Raw genomic sequence first — 25,796 nt, forward strand, 5'->3', positions numbered from 1 at the left:
TAAGCAAGCGCTTAGAAACCGCTTGGTGATTTGCGCTATATAAATTCCTGTACATTCCAGCCACCTGAACGGTCGGGTTGTAGAGGATCTTGCTGTGAATAAACGTCTTACCTTTCGTACTTTTTTGAATCATTATTCAAAAATAATTAAATTAGCACTTTTAAAAGTATGTATTTCTATTTGGTCTATCCTGGATACTAATCTGAAAAGAAAGTGCTAAAACTACCTTAAAAGGTAATGATAAAACACAATGGATAAATTATGTAAAAAATCTCTGCAAAGAGTTGGGACAACTGGAACTCTTTGATAACCCTGTGGCAATTGTACAAAAGGGCAAATACTGGGTAAATAAAGTATTCTATGAAAGGAGGATCCTATGGAGAGAAACAAGTGGGATCTGGAAGCCTAATTAGCAATGTTTTTGGTGATGGAACCATAATTTGAATGGGTATCCTAAACATACAAACTGAACCTTCTAGTAAGGTTCAGAATGTGTAATAATAAGTCATCTTTGACAAAGGCCTTCTGAGATCTCTGATATGTGTCTTTGTGATGGGAACTCTGCCCACATGGTCATGCACAACTTTTTTCTTTTTGCAATTTTCATAATAAAAAAGCCTGATATATGTCTGTTCAACCAGTTCTGAGGCATAATGGATTTGGGTGTAGTAGCCCAGCTCTCCTTTTTCTTTTCGAACTAGACACGCCATTTGTGTGCTACGTTGTAAGTTGCTTGTACAATAAGAAGAAGGAGCCTAAGTGATCTGAAATTTTAAAACTTTTATAGATTTTTGTTGTGATTTGGTATTGTTTTTATGAATAAATACTTTAATTGAAATAAACAATTATTTAAATTGAACAAAAATATTGAAGTTTCATGTTTTGGACAGAAAAGCTATCATTCGGGATCTATAGACCTTTACATGGTTGCAAGCTTCTCATGGGAGCTATCCCTCAAGTTACTCATCCCTACAGGATCTGGTATCAACCTTTCAGATATCACATACTCACACGACTCTGAGATGATCATCGGGTTACAAAAAGTGCACACACTCAGAACTGCAAACAGTAGACCTATCTCACATGTGACATGGTTCTTTCAGGCTTCAAATATCAAACCTTTTGCTCAAGGTTTCATACATTCCACATGCTATAGTCTGATAAGGAAAATTATCCATCATCTTTACACAGATGGCAAAGGCTTAGGCTGAGGCATATAGCAACAGATTTATCAATCACTCTAGACTGATCATATAGGCTCAGTTATCTGACAGTAAGGCTGCTCCTCAGGTTACACAGTTATCAGTTAATGCTGCTAATATTTAGATTACAACTCTTAGAATCTGAAGGCAACTGACAGCAAATCTATCCCGAGGAATACACAGATCTTAGAAGTTCAGATGAATGACAACAGAGCCATCAGAATGGCTCCGTGAATTAAACTCTTAAAAAGGATATCTGCTGTAATTACTGCAAACCCAACTCAGTCTTTCATCCATCTAAGGTAGGTAAATTAAGTATAATTTTACTGGGTGAAAGTAACCTCTATTTAAAGTGCTTAGAAGCAGCACAATCTTTTGAAGCTCCAAATAAAAACAAACAAGCATTTTATTTTTATCATCACTATCCCCCAGGTTAGGATGTATGACGTTACAACGCATGCTTTTACCACGCATGCTGTTACAACGCGGTTTTTACAACGCATAGCGCTTTGGGGTGCTGGATAGTGAATAGTTTAATTTACTATTCCAACTCCAGTCCCCGTGGACACTAGGGAAGGTGTTGGATAGTAAATTAAATCTATTCCCTATCCTAGAGCGCCCCCCAGCGCAATACGTTGTAATGGTTTTCGTTGTAAAACCTGCATTGTAAAAGCACTGCGTTGTAAAAGTTTCGTTGTAAAGGATGTTTCCCCCCAGGTTACAGCGATCTTACTGACTCAGACAGCAGACTGCAAAGCAATCCCTCAGATTACAGAATAATAATAATAATATTTGTATTTGTATTTGTAAAAGCGCAAACAGCTACCTCAAGGAGAGTTGTCCCGGCGCTAAAGCAAGACAGAAGTGCGCGCAGCAAGAGCTCCTTACACTGGCCGAGTCCTTTGATTCAAAACTAAAAAGCCAGGTTTTTAATGCTTTACTGAAAAGTGGCTCAGATTCTATCTGTCGCAAAAAGTTAGGCAAGGCATTCCAAAGCTTAGTAGCCACAGCCATGAAGGATCTCTCTCCAATCCGTGCTTTCTTGAACCTTGGGACGCAAAGTAGGTTAAAGGAATTCGATTTCAGGAGCCTATTCTGTTTATAGCTACATAAGCACCGCTTCAGATAGCTCTGACATTTACCATGTAAGGAGCGGAAAGCAAGTGTTTGGGCCTTAAATTCAATTCTTCTTGCCACGGGCAACAAGTGTAGCTTCTTAATGTGCGTAGAGGTGTGATGGCGGTAAGGTACTCGCCTAATCATTGTTGCAGCCGCATTTTAGACCATTTGCAGTCTTTTAATCACAGAAACATTTCAGTACTAGGCATACTTCAGAAACAGTTTCTTTTAGAGGTTACAAATCTTACAGGCTCACACCTCCACCAAAAGTGTTATCTCTCCGGTTATGAAGTTCTTTAAGGTTCAGACTTCAGACAGCAAGACCATCCTTCAACTGGTGTGCTCCTGAGAGCAAAGCTATACTCCGGTTCCATCAGTCTGACAGACTAGTGCCTATAGCAGTAGAACTATCATTCACGCTAAAGTCATTTTACAGGTTTAGGAATCTAACAGGAAAGTTAATCCTCTGGTTACATAGATTTTACAGGCTCCGTCCTAAGAAGCAGAGATATCCCAAATATCACAGGGATCTTGAAGGCTCATGCAAAGGATGCCAGATTTATCCTTCAATATAATAATCTGGGAGATTGTTCAGCCTCCTTGAGACATACATGATCAATTGTAAGACATTGTCTCAAGACCTGGTTGGGGAAACATCCTTTACAACGCAACTTTTACCACGCAGTGCCTTTACGACGCAACTATTACAACGCATGTCATTACAACGCATTGCGCTGGGGGGCGCTCTAGGATAGGGAATAGATTTAATTTACTATCCAACACCGTCCCTACTATCCACGGAGACTGGAGTTGGAATAGTAAATTAAACTATTCACTATCCAGCACCCCAAAGCGCTATGTGTTGTAAAAGCATGCATTGTAAAAACTGCGTCGTAACAGCATGCGTGGTAAAAGCATGCGTTGTAATGTCGTACATCCCCTGGTTGTGGCAATCTCTTAAAGGTAACATGTAACACTGCCACTGAAGTACTCCCAAAATGAACAAAACAGTATACCAATTTGAACCAAACTGGTTTTCAGTACATTTCAAGTTGGGTTTTTTAAGAGTTACATGTATGTGGAATTAGGAAGATTTAGGACTAGGGCCAATTTGAACATTGTTCTTTCACAAGACGAATTACAAAAGTTTTTCATCAATAGTTATATCTGCACAAGACACACTGCATATAGGTCAAGATGCAGCAGTGGAAGTTCTCTCCCAACACACAAAACCTGCAGAGCACATGGACCAGCTTTTCAACCACAAAACACAATGCAACAAAGACGGAAGCACTCAGACAGGATCAAGCGTCAGGGCTGTCTAAACAGGAAGTCTTAAAATCTGAGAGACTGGGCCAAAGCCCATATGCCCATTTCTTTAGACAGCCCTCGTGGTAAACGGTCTTCACCCCAGCCCAGGAGTAAATAATCTCCAATGTCTTAAAAAACTGAAAAAGAGAACTTTTAAAACAGAACCTTAACAATAGGCATCTGATATTTAATCCTGGGATGTTTTCATTAACACAGTGAATCTGTTATCAATGGCTCTCATCAGACCATAATTAATTTTCATGGACACATTTGTACTTTACTTTGTGGGAGATGAGTTGCAGCATGAGTGTCAGCCTGACTCATGACAAGTTATATAAGACATTTATGGATGCCATGGTCCATACTTCTTAACCTCCACTTATTGAACTAGTTAAGACTGGTCACGAACAGCTAAAATTAGCTTATAATGTGTTATTCTAAGTCAGCATGGTGACATAACTAGTCTACCTCTAGCAGGGACTGTAATAGAGGAAAAGGTACAACAATATAGCAGCAAACATTTTGCAGAGGCCTGGTGCACCAACTCAGCAGAGTTCTAATATCCCACCATCAGTAAAATGGAAATAATGAGAAAACACTGTTTTATCATCAGCAAAAGCAATATCAGGCCAACCACTAACCAAAAGCCCCAAATCTCACTGACCACCTGGCCAGACCACCATGCCACCAAAAACTGCTGAGCACGATGAAGCACAAAAAACCCACGAGGCCAGTAATTGAGAATGTCCTTAGTACTACTGCTTAAAAAGGAGAAAAGGAGAGAAAGACAAACTTCTATTGCTGCTGAACACTGCGGATATAATTTAGATGTGAGCAATAGAGGGTCTGTAATGTTGCTTTCCTCAATGTTGGAGCATTTCGCTAGGTCATTCGCCATCTGACCTGGCATTGGAAGGGGCACGTTATTTAGGTAGAACCTTCTTATGCCATATTTGTATGGGCTAGGAACAATGCTGAAATGTTCCCATTTCTGTGGGAGAAAACTCCCAGCATCTCAAGGGCTTTAGGGTTTATTTTCCAAATAAAGATCTCCGCTTTGGGCCTCAATGGCCCAGATTCTGAAAGGGGTTAGCGTTACTTTTTAATCACAAACCTAATGCTAAACCTGTTTTGAGATTTACAAACCAATGCTAATTGATATTAGCGTTAGTTTGTATATAAAAGTAATGCAAAGCAGCTCGCAGTGCTGATTTGCATTACTTTGCATCAAGGGGATGTTACATGGGTGGTACATGGGCATTCCCAAGCAACCACCCAAGCTTTCTGTCGCTAAACCTTATTCACTACCATTGGTAGAAAGTGTTTAGCACCAAAGATTAATGCCGCTGAAAAGCAGGCGTTAAACTGAGAAATGCTTGCATTTCTTCGTTCTTTTCTGACTTTGTATGAGGGCTGCACTGTACAGCACACATACAATATAGGAACAGCTTTTAAAATTATCTAGGTATAGTATAGTTTACCTTCCCGTACAAAACCTATGCTAGATTCAGACACACACCCTAGCACTATGGGGCTATGGTGTGCACCTTGTGCACTGCAGCTGAAATCAGCGCCAATGCAAGGGAGAGGGGGGGAGAGTGTTGCATCTCTGTGAATATGGTGGTCTCCTGCTCGCTCCCTGTCAAGCAACGCAGCGCAACATCTTTGGTTGCTGCTCTGCATTGCCTGACACCTTCCAGAATCTGAGCCTTAGTTTGAAAAATTAAAATGTCGGGTTTAGTATGCAGCCATAGCATGGTGGACCAGACGCCAGTATCTTGCAATGCAGTACATGAGCACCTCATTCGAAAATCCAGCATAAATCCAGGGAATATCTGACCACTCTCCGGTGAGCCTTGTCCTCATGGGGGCCCCAACAGTCAGGGCCGCCTTCCCCAGGATTGATCCTTGGCGCCTCAGAGATGACTCCATAGCCGACAAACTACGAGAGGGATCCCGGTTGTCCTTCGATGAGAACCGGGGTTCGGTTGACTCCAACCTATCCTTGTGGGAAGCTTACAAACCTGTCCTGCGAGGTCAGGCCCAAGCGTTAATTGGAGCTCAAAAAAAGGAAGAATCGTTAGAGATTTGGCAGTTGGAAAGGGAAGCTGAGACGCTGGAGCGGCAGACCAGCGGATCTCCCTCGCTGGAGCATTGCCATCAGCTTACCCTTAAGCAAAAGGAGCTTCGGTCGTTGGCGGAGGGCGAGGCCCAAGCCTACTCTCTGGCCACACAGCATCAGATATACGATGCGGGTGACAAAAGCATGAAATTGCTGGCGTGGCTCGAGCGCCGGGATAGGGAAAGAGAGGCGGGGGTGAGGGATGTGTTGGGGTCCCTGGTTTCTACGGGCATTGGCATAGCTGAGGCTTTTGCGACATACTACGAGACAGTCTACACGCCGGTGTGCACCAGGACGGAGCAGGACTGCGAGGAGTTCGGACTTTGCGCTGCCCATACTGTCTCAGGAACAGTCGGACCATCTGGAGTCTGACCTCATGGGGGAGGAACTGGGCAAGGCCCTAAACTCCCTTTAGGCTGGGAAAGCGCAGGGTCCCAACAGGCTCCCAGTGGAAATATATAAGAGGCAGGCCAGCGTGATCATCGACCTCCTGCGGCGGATGTTCCTTGAGGCTCGGGAAGTGGGGAGGCTCCCGCCGGACCAGCGAGAAGCAACTATCGTGGTCATCCACAAGGCTGGGAAGACGGCTGACCAGTGTTCGTCTTATCGACCTATCTCTCTGCTCAACGCGGAGGCCAAGGTATTAGCTAAGGCCTTGGCGACGAGGTTGATTGCGGTTCTCCCTGACCTGATCCATGTAGACCAGTCCGGTTTCATACCCCGAAGGAGCACCCGGCACAACTTGAGACGGCTGTATGGGGTCCTGTACATGACTGAGAATGTGGGTAGCACTCAAATGGCATTGATGGCAGTAAACGCCTCATTGGCCTTTGATAGTATTGAGTGGCCGTACTTATTCCAGGTCCTTCAGAGGCTGGGCTTCGGCCCGGTCTTCTGTAGCTGGGTGTGCCTGTTGTATGAACAGCCGGTAGGAAGGGTGAGATTGAATGGGGTGATGCCTCGTGCAATTTCCCTACGCAGGGGCACCAGGCAGGGGTGCCCCCTACCCCCTCTCCTATTTGCCCTGGCCCTTGAGCCGTTGGCACATTGGATTCGGAGGGACAGGTCCTTTTGGGGACTGGCACTTAATGATGAGTGGGAGGAGCGTATATCGTTATACGCTGACGACATTGTCCTTTACATGGCCAGACCCTACCACTCAATAGCACAGGCGCTCCACCTATTCGAATTATTCGGCAGCTACTCTGGTTACAAGATCAACTCGGCCAAATCCCTCATCTATCCCTTCTTGGGTCCTCCTCCAAGGATCCCGAGGAGCTGCTCAGCCTCGATAGTGCTGGACGGTTTCAAATACCTGGGGGTGTATGTCACCAGGGACAGGAAAGACTTCTTCACCAAAAACCTCGAGCTCCATCTGGCACGGCTGGCGTCGGACGTGACCCACTGGCGGCCCCTACCTCTCATCCTGATGCGTTGCTGCGACTCCTATACATCCTGCAAAATACACCGTACCTGGTTCCAGGCAGGGTGTTTAGGCATATATCCCAAGCAGTGCGAACGCTGCTTTGGGAGGGGGGGAACCCGAGGATAGCAATACGGAAGCTCACAAGAGGGGTATACGATGGGGGGCAGGCCCTCCCAGACGTCCAGTTGTATTACTGGGCCTCCCAGCTACAAGTGATCAACGATTGGGTCTACGCATCGAGCTCGGAGCCAGCGTATCGCATTGACAGATTTGTGATGTCGGGTGGTAATTACAAGCCGCTTCTTTACTCGCGACGGCCGAGTGGGGGGTTGCCCTCGCACACAGGGGTTGTGCTCCAGTGCTGGCGGGAGGCCAATAAATTCCTGGGGTGGACAGGCACCATGACAGGCAGGACCCCTCTATGGCTCGGAGACCAGCTAGCGGAGGTGAGGAGGCTCATGGGATTTAAGGGATGGAAGTTAATTGGGATCAAATACATGGATGACGTATGGAAGGGGAGCGCCCCTAGATCATTTGACTACCTCCAATGAGAAGTCCAGTTACACGACTCCCAACGCTACCACTACCTGCGCCTCATACATGCCCTGCGCTCGCATATCCACTCAGACACCTTGGTCCCAGAATACTCTCTCATGGAGGACAGGCTCCTCCTTGATCCCATTCCCGAAAAGCACACGTCCACCATCTACCGAAAGCTCATCAATAACATGCCCGACCCGTTGGTGTCTCTGCAGGAGAGATAGGTGAGGGATATTGGAGAATTAGAGGAAGAGGATTGGCAGGAGGCGTTGCAGAGTCCCTGTGAAGTAGCGATTAGGATCAGGTTCCGCCTTTTCCAACTAAAGATCTTACACGGGGTGTATTACCCGCATATGCACCTGTTCGCATGGGGCAGGAACCTGTCTCCGCTGTGTGTGAGGGGCTGTCAGGAAGAGGGGACGTTCTACCACATTCTCTGGAAATGCCTGCACATAGTACTCTACTGGACTAAAGTGGCGCGCACAATGGCAGCAGTGGTGGGGTTGCCGGTCCTGGTGGAGCCCATATGGTTCTTGCTCATGATCTAAGGACCCATGGACTGGTCCAGGTATAATGAGATCTGGTTGGCCATGGCAGCTGGAGTGGCGAAACGCAACGTAGCCAGTTGCTGGGGGGCGCAGGCACCGCCGCAATGGGACCAATGGCTGCGAGATCTGGACTGGTATCAAAGGGCTGAGGAAACGATATATAAGTCCAGGGGGTGTATAAAGAAGTGGAAGAGGGTATGGGGCCATGGTGGAGGTACCGTGCTGAGCGGGGTAGGGAGGGGGAAGGGGATTAAGTGTATTCCAGCCCTTGCATTGTTGAGCTTGCCTGAGTTTGTACCACGTAATGTTGATATCCTGTCTGCATTTTCAACATACCTGTATGATAACTGTGAACATGAGCTTTGTTAATAAAAAGAGGTAAAAAAAAAAGAAAATCCAGCATAAATGTAAAGTTCCCTGGGGTGGATGCTAGTGTATACAAGAAGTCTAGCGACCAATCCTTGAAGTCAAGCGACCATTCCGTGTGGACAAAACATCTACCAACATCAAAGTGGAACATACTATAAAACAATGAAAGAAAAAAAAGCACAGAGTACTACAACACCCCTAATGGAAGATGATTTCTCCTGGTAAACAGAAGTCCAATTGATATAATCTTCTGTAGCAAAGGGATTCTTCCGGAAAAAAAAGATGATACCCACACATATGTTCCACTGGAGATCGAAACTGACAATATTGCCACACTTCCACAAAAGGAAAGTTCAGGGTAAATTGCAGGCTCTCACTACTCACCATCACAAGATGTCAAGCTGACCACAAACCGAAGCAGAAGGAGCACGACATTTCATGCACCACCAGGACAAATTACAAATAGTAACTCCTCCACTGTGCCCCAATCAAAGACCTGTCACTCCCCTCGCTTCCTTCACCTCCTTGTAACCCTCAGCTCAGGAAGCTGACTCCCTACGCTCCTCCACCTTTGCTTCTACTGCAGCTATTGTAAAAGTAAAATTCTGTTGAACATTCACACTACAAAAAGAATTTCAACATGAAACTAGACAAATGACAGGTGTGGAATGGGATTTCATGGTTCTTGAGTAAATACAGCAATATTCCACATTGTACCAGTGACCATGTTTAATGTGATCCCTTGTGAGGACCTTTCCAGGTCACTCACGGTATATTTCTATAATTTCAGGACTATTGAGCTGAAGTAAGATAAAGCAGAACACACACAGCAAGCAGAGTGGAAACAGAATATCAGAAATTCAACCTGATGACCTCTGCATAGCAGGGATACACTCAAACATAGCCCTTCGCTCAGACATCCGGCAAGTCTTTCTTCAACATCAGCCAATGTCTGCCTTGCTGCAGCAGTCTACTGATGTTCCAGGGGGTTCTGCCTACAATGTATAGAAGTCTTGTTAACCAATGACCGTGCGCACACCTCCGTCTCTACATCACATTGAATACAACCAATAAATAACCCTGATTTGCATAAACTGTGGTTACGGCACTTGCCCAACATATTACAGGACCGACAAAAGACCCAGTGCCAGAATATTATGGATAAACATATTTGCAAGTCACTGACTTTTCCGTGCTTTTTAATTGCTTTTAAGGCGTGTTGAGCTTTCCTTTCTTGCGGGATGAGCTTGTTGATTCTTAATGTGAGTTTCCAGTTTGCGAGAGGATGAAATCTGAAGTTATTGGTCTCTAATTCCATGTTTTAAATTATGCTTCTTCTCCTGTCCACTTGGGGCATGGCCAGTCATTTTCCTGATTTTATTTATAACGCTTTGCGAATATTTTATGTGTTAAATAGATTTTAACTCTGTTTACTTTAATGTATATTTTTGCTAAATGCTCCCAAACTGTGGTCAAGGTTTATCGAGCTCAAGAATAAACTGAAACGAGTAAAGTCAATATGCCCACCACCTGTAGATATTTCAGGTTGTCACCAAATTACTTCGAATATCACAATTCCTAGCTCTCGAAAGCAGGCCTGAGCATTTATTACCATATCAAAATAGCCACAATCATGGAAAAAGTCTGCTATTATCTAACCACTACTCCTTGCAAAGGGCTCCCTTTCCTCTTTATATTTAATATATCTGCATTTTTCTTTTTCATGTGTAGGCCATGTCTGATAAATTAAATCTGCTGCAGGCTGTAAAAGATTCAGACACATTTTGGCACTCTCAAAACTTGAATAACGTGTTTAATACGTTTCCAAAAAATACATATATTAGATGTAATCTGTAACGCTAACATGTTTTTATTTTGAACAACTATGTCAGAGAGTCCAAACATCTTCCAGAAAGCATTGCAAGTAAAACTCTACTAGAGTCAAATTATTGAATTTGGCCCTGCCAGAGGTCGGTATAGCAAGCCTGTCACGTGATAGGAACACAAGCTGTCAAATAATGGAAGTGGCCTGATATGATGCATAATACGTCAAAACGTCATGACACTTGTCTCGCTCAGGCAGAAGAAGCGCCCTATTTGGGCTGGCTCCTATGCAGAAACTATAACTAGAGAGGGATTGGCTGGTATTGTATATAAATGTTTCAGTGAGGAAAAATGCCTAAGCTCTGACATTTCCTTTTCCACAATGTGCGCTCTGATTTGGAAAGCCATTTGCTCATCTTAGCTGAATTCTACTGCTTTAGGAGTGTAAAATACATTGTCATCCGTCTTTTCTCTCTTACTTCCCTTTGTATAGAGATACTCGTCAGGGCTGTCCTCTTTCACCTGTTATTAGTTTTGTGTTTAGAACCCTTTCTTGAGCATTTACATGTCAATTCTCTAATTTCAGGTTTTACACACAATTCCACTGAAACTAAATTGTCAGCATATGCTGATGAAATTTTGATTGATATGTCTAATCCTATTTCTTCCCTACCGCCCTTTTTATATTAAGTTCAACAGTATTGTAGCATTTCCGGATATAAGTTGAACTTTTCTAAAACAGAGGTAATGCCCTTGAATCCTCTTTGTTATCAATATATGTTCCCTAACACTAACTTTACCTGGTTTACCATTAAAATTAAATATCTTGGTATTTGGTTTTCCTCTACTCTTTCTAACACAATCAGTTACTCGTTTAATGTATTAATTACCAAAATACAAAAATTACTTCTCTCTTGGTCCCAGCTCCATCTATCATGGTGGGGTAACTGGACACTATTAAAATGATGATTGTAGCTCATGTCCTCTACACACTATCCATGTTACCTTTTCATATTCTTGCTTCATATTTTTCTCAAATTAATTCTATTTGTATCAAATTTTTATGGAATAATAAACATCCCGGTATTGGCCATGTAAAACTTAAACGTCCCAAAACTGAAGTTGTTGTCCGATTCCCTGATTTTAAATGATATCACTCTGCATTTTTAATTAGACAGTACTTTGCCTTAATCCATGATTTTGTTGATGACCCTATACCCCCTTGGATCACATTTCAACGCTCCCTATTAAAGGACTTTTCCTTCATAAACATAAGATGTATGTCTATTTGCACTTTCATTTCCAATAATTCTATTTTTAAATACTCCCAACACTTATTACATAATACTTTGACTGGTGGTTTTGACCCATACCAATTTTTTTTATCCTCTTCTATATAGTATAATAAATGTATTAAATTCAGACTCAAATCATGCTATTACAAACATTGGAAGGAAAAGGGAATTCTATTTATCTATTAGTTGGTGGCTCATAACTCGGTTATTCCCTTCTCCCAATTACAGGCTCAGTATAGTCTACCCAAATCCTTTTTTCATGAATACCTCTTGATTAAATCTGCTATACATTCCTATTTAACTACTAATAGCTTCCCTTTAACTTCACCTTCACTTATTTCCACCACTCCTATATGTAGTATCCCCCAGGATCTCAGACCCAAGGCTGCGTCTATTTATAAGATGTTGTTGTCTCCTGTCTCTATACGACCAAAATCACACACTGAATTACTTCGGGAAGCAGATTTGTCCCTATCTCTTCCTATTACTTCTTGGGATAAACTATGGCTTAAGTTATTTAAAACCTCTGGTGCTGCGCAAATTACTCAATCTTTATACTTTATCTACAGTAGAGCTCTCATTACTCCATTATGTATTTGCAAGTTTTCATCTTCCTCCTCCTCCCTTTGTTGGTCTTGTTCTATGTCCACTGGGACTTTAATTCACCAATTACATGAATGTTCTAATGTATTGAAGTTTTGGCAAGCTATTTGGTTTTTATGCATGAAAATATTTCAATGTAAGATTCCATTAACAATTCAGAATGTTTTTGTGGGTACTGCCTCACCGGTTTTTGATGTTCCTTCTCCTTCTTCTTTATTGCTTGACCTTTTTATTGCTCTTGCATTTAAAGTTATTTTGTCCTGCTGGAAGGATAACTCTAAATTATCTTCATCAACATGGTGGAACTATATTTGTGATGAACACAGGATTGCTAATGTTTCTTCTCTTTCTGCACCTCAGAAGATTAAACCTGATTTAGTATAGTTACCTTTTACCTCTTATCTCTCTACATATCCACCTGCATCTTAATATCTAGCTTTGTCTTTATTTTGTTTTCACTTTATATACATTGATTTTATATGGTATTCCCTCTTTTTTATTTTTTATTTCTCTCTCTCTGTCTTTTTTTTCTCCTTTTTCTTTTCTTCCTTTTCTTTCTCTGTTCTCCTAACTAACTACACATGTTTATTTCTAGTTATTAATTGTTATATTACATTTGCCATGTGTTCTTGTGTAATGGTGTTCTTAATTTATTTTAAAATGCAATAAAAATCTTTTTTTTTTTAAAAGGAATGTAATATACAAACAAAAAATTACACCAAATGTGGTGTAATTTCACTTGTGAGCAGTGTCCGTCGTACGAGCATAGGAGTCGGACCACTCCACTAAAGTTGCACTTGCATCCAACACCTGCACATACAAATGCTCCTGTGTTACGGAGTCTCCTACATCAAAGACAATTTAGGAGACAGAGAATCCCCATTAGGGCAAGGAACAAATGTGGTAGAGGTGTGTGTACACTGCCATGGCTTTTGTTAACGAGAATCTTCGATTCAGGTGGTCCAACAACAACAAATTCAGGGCATGCACCTACTGGGGACGAGGATAGTGGGTCTAAATAAAGCATTCAAGGCAGGTTTTAATGCCATTATTGATGATCAGAAACCCTGGTAACACAAGCATGCATGATGTCAGAGGCCATGACAAACCTTTGTGAATGAGTCCATGATGAAACTCTCCTACAAATGTAGGGCAAGTTTTCGGCTGTCAAGGATTTCAGCCAATTTGTTGAAAGGATGTAATAGGCCTACTGTCGCATCGCACTGAAAATCTAAAGGTCCGGGTAGACACTACGGCAGTAACGGGGCTTAAGATCTAGCACTGATTGAATCAATCTTGAAGGAGCTGCATGCAGCTCATGTGGTCTGAGGAGCCATGAGCTACAGAGAGTGAAGAAGCATCCGGCCTAAGTGGTATATCTGTATCAACGACACATGGTGGGCATGGCACCAGGTGCCGCTGTACTGAGGGAGAGGGGAATAGTGAAGGAGAAGGTTATGGAAGGTCTGGAGTAGGGAGAAAAAAACAAACAGTGGTATTTTGGGTGTGGCGAATTACATGTAACAGCTATTTATTTTTGTATAGATTTCATTTTACAAATAATCATTGAGATTTATCCAGGACTAGCAGATGTGTTTTTTCAATTCATTGTTAAGTCTTTTTATTGAGCCTCTGAAAAAACAGTAAAAATATTAGAGGCACTGGCAACCTTGTATGTGGTTATTTTATTGAAATGAAATAAGAGCTCAGCTTCTACCTCACGGATGAAGGCAGGTTTACTCTCAAAGGAACGTGGAAAAGGACCAGAGTACAGAAAAGAAGGATGTAGACTGCAAAGCCCTTATACTCAAAAAATGGTGAATACAAATTTACCAGCATAGCTGTGACAAGATTATATCAGTGTCATAAGTACGGACACAGAGAGGCCATCTCTATTTTAGTTTAATTATTTATTTGAGGGTACAACTCTGGTGGATAACCTCACCCCACCTTTTCCACTTGAGCGTGAAGAAGTTATTGTTGCAATTAATGCTATCCGAACTGTTAAAACTCCTTGCTCTAATGGTCTAATGGACCTGAATAAGGACAACCTACAACTGTTGGCCCCAATAATAGTGTCTGAATTGCCAATTCTGGAATCCTGGCAGGCGGCTACTATTGCCCCAATCTAGGGGTGAAAGGCTGGATCCCTGCTGCTATAGGCCGATTTCTTGCTAGATTCAATGGTTAAAGTGGTGGGGTGTATCATTTTACATAGGATTGAGGACTGGGTTGAGCATACTAGCGCGAAAAGTGTGAAATAATATGCCTTCATGGTAGGACTGGTGACGCTAAAACAATGCTTGAACTTACAGCTAATTAATGATAAGTATATGAATGCCACAAGGGGAACAATGGGCTAGATGTAGGTAATTCTAATTTACCGACTCATAAATACCGAATTTTACCGATTCGGTATTTATGAATCGTTACATTAGAAGGAGGGAGATGTAGGTAAATAATTTTTTTGAATTACCGATTCTGTAAAAATCGGTATTTACCGATTCGGTAAATACCGATTTGGTATTGCCCATTGATTCCTATGGGCCTTGAAGCCCATAGGAATCAATGGGCAATACCGATTCGGTATTTACCGAATCGGTAAATACCGAATCCTGCAAGGGTGCAGGGGGTGTCACTTTGACACCCTCTAGCACCCCAAATACAGGCACGAGTAACATGTGGCACACATACATGCCCTAAGGGCATGTCTGTGTGTCACATTGCACAGGTGTGCATGCACAGATGTGCATGCACACCTGAATTCGGTATTTTACCACCCAATAGGATTGGGTGGTAAAATACCGACTCTTAAGGGCCTGTGGCACTCTGTGAAGTGCCACCTACATCTCATTTACAGATTCCGTAAATTTACCGATTCGGTATTTTACCGATTCTGTATATTTACCGAATCGGTAAATTTACTGATTCTGTAAATGAGATGCCCCCTACATGCCAAATCCTAAATACCGGTCGGTAACGGACGAAATCGGCCGTTACCGGCCGGTATTTGGGCTCCTACATCTGGCCCATAATTTCTCTCCTTCATGGACCTGAGCAGCGCGTTTGATAGGGTAAACCGATCAAAGCTGTGGGGGATTCTGCTCAACATAGGCCTACCAGGAACTCTGGTGAATTTACTACAAGCCCTGCACTGTGGAGTCATTGCGTCAGTTAGATACAGTATAGAGGAGGAGTGTACGGAGCCCTTTGGTTTAGTGGGAGGGGTTTATCAAGTGTGTGTGCTTGTCGACATTCCTTTTTTAATGTATATTAAGGACCTGAATTCATGTTTAATTTCAGTGGCAAGGAACTCCCAAAGGTGGAGTCTACATGTGTGCCCACGCCGCTATATACAGACGGTGCCATTTTGATATCCTGGAGCCCCAATGGTCTCAGAGGTCTCCTAGACAAGTTTGCAAAGTTTGTGGATAATCTGGACCTCGAGACGAATATTGGCAAAACATATTATATGGTTTATGGTCACCAGACATTAAGGGTCAGGCCATTACCAAGGACAATTATTTTCCATATCGGAGTTATTTGATTCACAAAGCTACTGGCTACCCTGTATTTTCAACAGATTACTTAGATTTAATCAGTCTGTTGTTTGTATCCCATTTGATTTTGCCAGCAGGATGAAAAGTAAACCAGTATGATCAAGCTTAGAAATTTACAAGTGCAAGTGTTTATCAGTTTTGACCTATGGGGCCGCCATATGGGCTATCGGGATTGCCGTCAATTCCAATTGGAGGAGAACTGCTATTGTAGACGGCTCTTAGGGCCCCCCTCCAGTTCTCACTATTTTACACGTGAGGAGTTAGGTCTTACCTATGTGGAAGTCCTCATCAAAGTAGCCGCGCTAGCTACGGTGAAATACGCATGCTTCTATACAGATTATCACCGATTGGTTACCCTGTGAAGGAGGTTATAAGATTCCCTTGGTGAGATAAATTAAGAAATCTGTGAAAGCCTTTGGCAGATCTGTCTTGTTTACCTCACAAGAGCAGATTGTTAAGGGCGATTGTGTCAGGGTCAAAAAAATAATTTATATCACTACTCTGCAAACCGAGAAATGAAGGCTGTGGAGCGTTCCACCTAAAGAGATTATGCCTGTGTCAAAACTTATGGAGAAAGGAAACCTTACTTGTCTTTGGTCAATAATGTTTGGGAAAGGTCTTTCTTATCTAGATTTCACCTAAACTCTATTAGAAGTAACTTATGTTCTTTCTTGGGTCAATTTGACACAGATTCGATTTTAATCTTTCCTTGTGATGAGGTCTCTTCACAGTCTCCAATACATTTTATTCTCTTTTGAAAATATAGTGAACCTTTTAATCGTAAACATTTGTCTGTTGTAGACTACAAGCATTTCATTAACAGAAGCCCACTTTCTATTTTTTATGCTTGTTATCCAGCCCCTTTGTCTGTTGTTCAGTAGAACTATTGTAAAAAAAAATACCATTGGGTTACCCAACTCAATGAAGTTTCAATCTAAATTACTATATTCATCTATTTAATGTGTGGTTGTTTTTCAAAGTCAATGTAGTATGTTCATCTGTGCTTTTATGATTATTTAAAAGTAATTTAATATTGTTTAAGAATGAATTAATTAATTTATTTAAATATATTCTCATATCTATTTACTCATGGGTGGCCGTGACTGGGAACTCAAGGATCAATGACTAGACAGTGTTTGCCCATAAAGTCAATTGGGACTGAGGAAGAAAATGATTAATTAGATAAACACTGTCCTAACGATCACAAATTAATACTTCCTAAATCACAAAGATGTGTAACCCAAGTCTGCACATCAACGATATTTATTTATCATTATTTCAAATTTGTTCTTAATCAGATTGGAAAACCCTTCCTTTTTTAATCATCAAAGAATAATATGAATAAAAGCACATATCAATCAAAACATATTAAAGGAGACATTATCAGGCTTTGGGGCCTATTATCACGGCGGGCGGATCGCCACCGCCGACCTGGCAGTGGCGATCCACCCGCCATCTGTACCTAATTTAACCCCGCCATATTAGTATAGCGGGGTACCGCGGTGAACGGAAAGATCGTCCGCCGCTTTTCCGCCGGCAGGAAATCATTACATCATTGGGGCACAATATGGTGGTGGTGGCGAGCAGGCACCGCCATCCATATTATGATGTGCATTTTTCATTGCCTTTCCATGGTGGCGATGCCGCCATGGAAAGGTTGGTGGAAATTGCATTGAAGGCCTGTTACGGGCCCACGGGGGGGCTGCACTTGGGGGCACTAGGGGGTACCATAGCATTGCTATACACAAGGTGACAAGCACCGCGAAGTTCCGGTCACGTTGTGCATTGCAATGCACAACATGCCCCTTTAACATTGCAGCGGGTGCTGTTTACAGCACCGCCCGCCGCAATGTTAAAGGTGAAAATGCACCCGCCAGTGTGGCGGATGCATCCTAATTACCCTCGTGGGACAGCCGCACCTCTGGCGGTTGGTCCCATTTTCTGTTACGGTGGCGGGGCGGACAAAGTCCGCCCGCCATCGTAATGGGACCCTTATCAGTGTTGATACTAGCGAAATAAGGAACCTGTCACCCATTTGTAAGACGTGCTGTTATAAACATATTAAAATAATCTTATATAGGGTCCTCCAATAGTAGAAAAAACATATTGTTAGGACAAATTAATTCATCATAAATGTTATAGCCACGGGATTCACAGATCAATATAAAAAAGTTTGTAATCCTCGGTCACCCAATAATATGCAGTGTACCAAAATGCTCTTTTGGCTGCTGACTCAGTTCCTTATTAATTATGGAGGAATGTATGCAGTGAATGAGGGTTCTAACTTAAGAGTGTCAGTAGACCACGAAGAATGATAGCATGCATTTTGAGTTTTATCCCTAGGTAAATACACGATAAGGTAGCTTTTTTCTTGTGTGATCTCCAGGTAATTGCTGAGGACTAAAACTTGTACATAGGCTAAAAAGTCACAAGATTTCATACAGACAGCAACTGTGGTAGCTACAGCCATGGCGGCTTACGGAGCTGGCATGGGAGGCACAAGGAAGGTCTCTCTCTAAGATTTGTAGTCCACCTATTTAAGCTCCTTCAAATTGGATTGATGAAGATGCAGAATCGCCAGTGGTTACTCATGACCCACAGGGACTATGATTGACATAAATGGCTGTGTATCCCAATAAAGGTGAATGATGGGAAAACAGTCACCCATGCCCTCATCACCAGCAGACTCGACTACGGGAACGCCCTCTACTCAGGAACAACAATCAAGCTCCTTAGACGACTTCAACGAATCCAGAACGCCTCGGCACGACTGATCCTCGACGTCCCCCGACGCAGCCACATCACACCCCACCTGAGAAGCCTGCACTGGCTCCCCGTCAACAAGAGGATCACCTTCAAACTCCTGATCCACGCACACAAAGCCCTACACAACACCGGACCCACTTACCTCAACAACCGCCTCAGCTTCCACAACCCCACCCGAAACCTCCACTCAGCCAACCTCGCCCTCGCAACAGTTCCCCGTATCCGGAAAACCACAGCCGGCGGCAGATCCTTCTCCCACCTCGCCGCCAAGACCTGGAACACCCTCCCCACCAGCCTACGACAGACTCAGGACCTGTCGGCCTTCAGAAGACTCCTCAAGACCTGGCTCTTCGACCAGTAGCGGCCACCCCTCCCCCCAGCGCCTTGAGACCCTCACGGGTAGGTAGCGCGCTCTATAAATACACTGATTGATTGATTGATTGATTGAAATTAGTTTACCCCGCCCCATTAGAAATACAGCGACCTTCTTCATCCAGGTGCGGTGTACGGAGACAGGCAGTGTATTAGTCCTAGAGACAGAACAAATGGGCAAAATGCTAATATAAATCTGTCCCAAAAGGGCATGTAACTGTATCGGGCAAGGGTGCGATTTGAATATGAGAAGAATATTGTAACCGGCTTCAGAGCAGCAAAGTAATAAATGGCGTTTTATGTTATCAGCAGCCAATATCTGCCACTAGTATGGCCCAATAGAGCTCCCAGCAGTCCAAAGGGTGCCTTTCCAAATTATTCATGGTTTTATCACGAACCAGAGTTAAGTGGTCAGGTGTGGTTGTGCCTGGTCTGTGTAATGATGGAACTGTTTTTTTTGTGGTGCTTAGTGATATTAGCTATTGGGTTAATGGGAGGGTCATTATTCTGTTAAAGCCTATGATGAATCATTGCTATTTTTGCCTCAGTGAGTAAGCTGTGTTTGCCACCTATATCATACACATGACTGAATAGTTGTCCATTGTACAGCTGATTGCTTTCAGTGTGTATAGCTCCAGAGTAATTCCTGGCCAACTATATTGTTGAAGGCATAGAAATTTGTAATCAATGTGCTGCACTATTGAGGATCATCGCTTTAACAATTATATGGAGTTAGTGCTGTGTTATGCATGTTCTGACTGATTTACATATGTTGATGGTTATGTAAGAGATGGTTGGATGAGTAGTTTCAGCTGTTGATAGTGGACTGCTTTGTCAAATATATAGTATTTGTGGTGTCTTGTGCATCTAACTACGGGTGAGACAGGTCTACTGTGCTCTTTAGTCACATATGGAGAGTGTGTTCTCGTGTTAGGGAGCATCACTTTACCAACTATATCTTTTTGGTGCTGTTTTGTAAGTATGAAGGTGCTGAGCAGCCCTTGACCTCTGTGGTCTTGCCCCACCACTTGGTACTGGCTTATTCTGTGTACTTTCAATTTCGGGACTCTTCCCGCGTTTTCTTCTTGCCGCCGACTTCTCCTGCCAGTTCCCACACCCGACTCCCTAGTTAGCCACTTCCATCTCCCAGGACTATTTATGGAGGCCGCTGCATGGCCCCTGTGTGCAGCCCTTGTTCTCCTAGTCTTGCCCCGCTGCTCCCACTACTGATAGAAATCGGCTGCTTGGCTCTGCCTGCTGACCGCTCCTCAGTCCCTGAGCCCCAGGTACCACCCACTGTAGGGCTGCTACATTGCTATTACCGCAGTATTTTCCCCTTTCTTATTCAAAACTTCACTGTTAATTGTACATTTTGTGTTATTCTTTTCTGCACTATTTACTTTACATTTTGTGTGTTTGGTACTGGTTTAGTCTGTGTACTTTCATAGTTGGGACTCTTCCCGAGTGTTCTTCTTGCTGCTGACTTCTCCCGCCAGTTCTTGCTCTCCGCACCCACCCTTCCACCTGCCAGCCAATACCACCTCCCAGACTATTTATGTAGGTTGCTGCACAGCCCTTGCGAGCAGCCCTTGACTTTCATGGTCTTGCCTTGCCGCTCCCACCGCTGATGCAGATTGGGTGCTTGGCTCTGCCTGCTGACCACTCTTCAGTCCCTGAGCCCCCAGGTTCACGCCCACGGTAGGGCTCCTGCATTGCTATTGCAGCTGTATTTCACCTTCCTTATTCAAACTTCGCTGTTAATTGTAAATTTTGTGTTAATATACTCTGCACTGTTCATTTTACATTTTGTGTATTTGGTACAGGCTTAGTCTGTGTACTTTCACAGTCGGGACTCTTCCAGAGTGTTCTTGACACCGACTTCTCCTGCCAGTTCCCGCTCCCACCCTCCAGCTTCCTCATCGGCCTCTCCTGCCTCCCCGGATTATATATGGAGCCCGCTGAATGGCCATCGGCATGCCGAGTGTACGGCAAAGGCAAGCCTGAACCCCATGCCTTCCCGCCACCCAAAGCTACACCACCAAGGAGTTCCTGGACCTGGACCCTAGATGCCGCAACAACAGCTGCTTCACTGCCTCCCCACAATCCACCAAAGGGACATTCACCTGCTGCTGATGCCGCTTCTCCTGTGACTCAGACCCGCCACCACACACTGGAGCTCACGCCGACAGTGCCCCGAAAACCACAAGTAAACCAGAACCACTCCATTGCATCTTGCTCAACGACTGATTCCTCTGCAAACACGCCATCGAAATTTGAGACATCATCTCTACCCGAACATTGACTTCATCACCGAAACCTGGTTCAACTCCTCCTCAAATCCTGACATCGCCACAGCAACACCCAAAGGCTACAAGATGATACACAGAGACAGCATCAACAAATATGGCTGGGGCAACGCCATCCTCTTCAAGGAAACCATCCGATGCATAGCAGACAATGACAACTACACTCCACTCATGGAACACCTTAACTTCCAACTACAGACCTACGTCAAGACCACATTCAGAGGCACTCTTGTATACAGACCCTCTGGACCCCAACCAGCCTTCTGCGACACAATCGCCAACATTACTACCCCCCTAGCCATCGACTCCTACCACTACATCCTGCTCGCCGACCTCAATTTCCATATCGACAACCCCCAAAACACTGACTCCATCTCCCTCCTGGAGAACCTGAACAACATCGGCCTCATCCAACTGGTCACAGAACACATGCACAAAGCTGGACATACTCTCAACCCAATCTTCACCTCCAGCAACAGAATCAAATTCAGTCATGTCACAGAACTCACCTGGACTGAATACGCCATCAACCATTTCCCCATCTCCAGTGCTGAAAACACCATCACCAAGCACCACAGCTCCTCCCACTGCAGCTGGGGCAAGGTAACCCAAACATAGTGGACACAGGCCCTCAGCACACCCCAACTCAAAACCTCATCAGAACTTGACCATGCCATCCAGAGTTTTGCCGATTGTATCACAGAATGCGCCGATAGGGTTGCTCCGATGAAACCAGCAAAATCGTACAAAACCTCTAAACAAGCTGGCTTGTACACCCCAGAGCTCAGAACCACAAAGCACCACAACTACCAACTCGAGAAACTATGGCACCTCAAAGAACCCCACCAACAGAGCTATTCTAAAAGAAGTCCTCAGGAACTACCAGAGGCACATCAAAGAAGCCAAGAGAGAATCCATCACAGCTTTCCACAACACTCCAGCTGCCTGGAACAAAACCATTTACTTGATGCCTCTCAATCAGGATGCCATGCCAACCACAGCACCGAGACCGCTATGATCGCCGCCACCGAGGACATCAGAACCGTCCTCGTCCTCTGAGAGGCTGTGGCCCTGATCCTCCTCAACCTCTCAGCAGTGTTTGATACTGTCGTGAGTGAGTCCCATGCTCTCCGCACCACTGGAGTCAAGCTATCCTGACTGAAGACGGCTGATAGCCAGAAACCGGTCCTAGGATGCTTGATTCCGGTCCAGGAAAGACATGGCTTGGCAGTTCGGGCTGGACTGTTCCCATGAGGCACAGGGTCAAGGCTGATTTGCATATGGCCATGTCTGAACTGGGGTGGTGTGGAGTGCAAAAAAACGATGGATTTAGGCCCAGATCTCTGTACTGGGGTGAATGTATGACATTGTTCTGCATTCGGTCCATCAACTGTTGTTTTGCATTTGTCACCCCGAGTGGGATGGGTATGCTCAGACGTGAGTCCCATGCTCTCCACACCACTGAAGTCAAGCTGTCCTGGCTGAAGACGGCTGATAGCCAGAAACCGGTCCTAGGATGCTTGATTCCGGTCCAGGAAAGACATGGCTTGGCAGTTTGGGCTGGACTGTTCCCATGAGGCACAGGGTCAAGGCTGATTTGCATATGGCCATGTCTGAACTGGAGTGGTGTGGAGTGCAAAAAAACGATGGATTTAGGCCCAGATCTCTGTACTGGGGTGAACGTATGATATTGTTCTGCATTCTGTCCATCAACTGTTGTTTTGCATTTGTCACCCCGAGTGGGATGGGTATGCTCAGACGTGAGTCCCATGCTCTCCACACCACTGGAGTCAAGCTATCCTGGCTGAAGACGGCTGATAGCCAGAAACCGGTCCTAGGATGCTCTATTCCGGTCCAGGAAAGATATGGCTTGGCAGTTCGGGCTGGATTGTTCCCATGAGGCACAGGGTCAAGGCTGATTTGGATATGGCCACGCCTGAACTGGGGTGGTGTGGAGTGCAAAAAAACGATGGATTTAGGCCCAGATCTCTGTACTGGGGTGATTGTATGACATTGATCTGCATTCTATCCATCAACTGTTGTTTTGCATTTGTCACCCCGAGTGGGATGGGTATGCTCAGACGTGAGTCCCATGCTCTCCACACTACTGGAGTCAAGCTATCCTGGCTGAAGACGGCTGATAGCCAGAAACCGGTCCTAGGATGCTTGATTCCGGTCCAGGAAAGACATGGCTTGGCAGTTCGGGCTGGACTGTTCCCATGAGGCACAGGGCCAAGGCTGATTTGCATATGGCCATGTCTGAACTGGGGTGGTGTGGAGTGCAAAAAAACAATGGATTTAGGCCCAGATCTCTGTACTGGGGTGAATGTATGACATTGTTCTGCATTCTGTCCATCAACTGTTGTTTTGCATTTGTCACCCCGAGTGGGATGGGTATGCTCAGACGTGAGTCCCATGCTCTCCTCACCACTGGAGTCAAGCTATCCTGGCTGAAGACGGCTGATAGCCAGAAACCGGTCCTAGGATGCTTGATTCCGGTCCAGGAAAGACATGGCTTGGCAGTTCGGGCTGGTCTGTTCCCATGAGGCAAAGGGTCAAGGCTGATTTGCATATGGCCATGTCTGAACTGGGGTGGTGTGGAGTGCAAAAAAAGGATGGATTTAGGCCCAGATCTCTGTACTGGGGTGAATGTATGACATTGTTCTGCATTCTGTCCATCAACCGTTGTTTTGCATTTGTCACCCCGAGTGGGATGGGTATGCTCAGACGTGAGTCCCATGCTCTCCACACCACTGGAGTCAAGCTATCCTGGCTGAAGACAGCTGATAGCCAGAAACCGGTCCTAGGATGCTTGATTCCGGTCCAGGAAAGACATGGCTTGGCAGTTCGGACTGGACTGTTCCCATGAGGCACAGGGTCAAGGCTGATTTGCATATGGCCATGTCTGAACTGGGGTGGTGTGGAGTGTAAAAAAACAATGGATTTAGGCCCGGATCTCTGTACTGGGATGAATGTATGACATTGTTCTGCAGTCTGTCCATCAACTGTTGTTTTGCATTTGACACCCTGAGTGGGATGGGTATGCTCAGACGTGAGTCCCATGCTCTCCACACCACTGGAGTCAAGCTATCCTGGCTGAAGATGGCTGATAGCCAGAAACCGGTCCTAGGAAGCTCTATTCCGGTCCAGGAAAGACATGGCTTGGCAGTTCGGGCTGGACTGTTCCCATGAGGCACAGGGTCAAGGCTGATTTGCATATGGCCATGTCTGAACTGGGGTGGTGTGGAGTGCAAAAAAACAATGGATTTAGGCCCAGATCTCCGTACTGGGGTGAATGTATGACATTGTTCTGCATTCTGTCCATCAACTGTTGTTTTGCATTTGTCACCCCGAGTGGGATGGGTATGCCAAGACGTGAGTCCCATGCTCTCCACACCACTGGAGTCAAGCTATCCTGGCTGAAGATGGCTGATAGCCAGAAACCGGTCCTAGAATGCTTGATTCCGGTCCAGGAAAGACATGGCTTGGCAGTTCGGGCTGGACTGTTCCCATAAGGCACAGGGCCAAGGCTGATTTGCATATGGCCATGTCTGAACTGGGGTGGTGTGGAGTGCAAAAAAACTATGGATTTAGGCCCAGATCTCTGTACTGGGGTGAATGTATGGCATTGTTCTGCATTCTGTCCATCAACTGTTGTTTTGCATTTGTCACCCCAAGTGGGATGGGTATGCTCAGACGTGAGTCCCATGCTCTCAACACCACTGGAGTCAAGCTATCCTGGCTGAAGACGGCTGATAGCCAGAAACCGGTCCTAGGATGCTTGATTCCGGTATAGGAAAGACATGGCTTGGCAGTTCGGGCTGGTCTGTTCCCATGAGGCAAAGGGTCAAGGCTGATTTGCATATGGCCATGTCTGAACTGGGGTGGTGTGGAGTGCAAAAAAAGGATGGATTTAGGCCCAGATCTCTTTACTGGGGTGAATGTATGAAAAGTTCAAGTTCAGACATTTGTATAGCGCACTACTCACCCAGAGGGTCTCAAGGCGCTTGGGTGAGGGTGGGTGCATTACTTATCGAATAGCCAGGTTTTTAGCTGCTTTCTAAAGGAGAGGTGGTTCTGTGTAAGGCGGAGGTGATTGGGGAGAGAGTTCCAGGTTTTGGCCGCTAAGTAGGAGAAAGATCTTCCTCCCATGGTGGATCTATTGATGCGTGGAATTGCCGCAAGGGCTTGATTGGATGAACGTAGTTGGCGGGTGGGTGTGTAGAAGGACAGTCGTTTGTTGAGGCATTCGGGTCCTAGGTCGTAGAGGGCCTTGTGTGCGTGGGTGGGGAGACGGAACGTTACTCTCTTGTTGACGGGAAGCCAGTGGAGATCTTTCAGGTGACCGGAAATGTGGGCTTGACGGGGATGTCGAGTATGAGTCTGGCTGAGGCATTTTGGATGCGTTGTAGTTTTTTCTGTAGTTTGGCTGT

General features: G+C 44.7%; 1 protein-coding gene across 3 annotated transcripts in view; it reads right to left on the reverse strand.

The window, feature by feature from the left end:
* Window positions 1-25,796, reverse strand: part of LOC144762505 (uncharacterized) — a 283,272-nt gene that overhangs the window by 54,134 nt on the left and 203,342 nt on the right. Inside the window, exon 6 of one of the 3 annotated variants that reach the window (XM_078647728.1) lies at window positions 9,375-9,632. The exons of the other annotated variants lie outside the window; for them this stretch is intronic. Coding sequence (XP_078503854.1) covers window positions 9,608-9,632 — 25 coding nt within the window. The 3' untranslated portion in view covers window positions 9,375-9,607. Of the gene's footprint in view, window positions 1-9,374; window positions 9,633-25,796 lie in introns of those variants that run through there. 3 annotated transcript variants of the gene reach the window in all.

Source organism: Lissotriton helveticus, chromosome 6, assembly GCF_964261635.1.
Source record: "Lissotriton helveticus chromosome 6, aLisHel1.1, whole genome shotgun sequence".
Taxonomy (NCBI): Eukaryota; Metazoa; Chordata; class Amphibia; order Caudata; family Salamandridae; genus Lissotriton; species Lissotriton helveticus.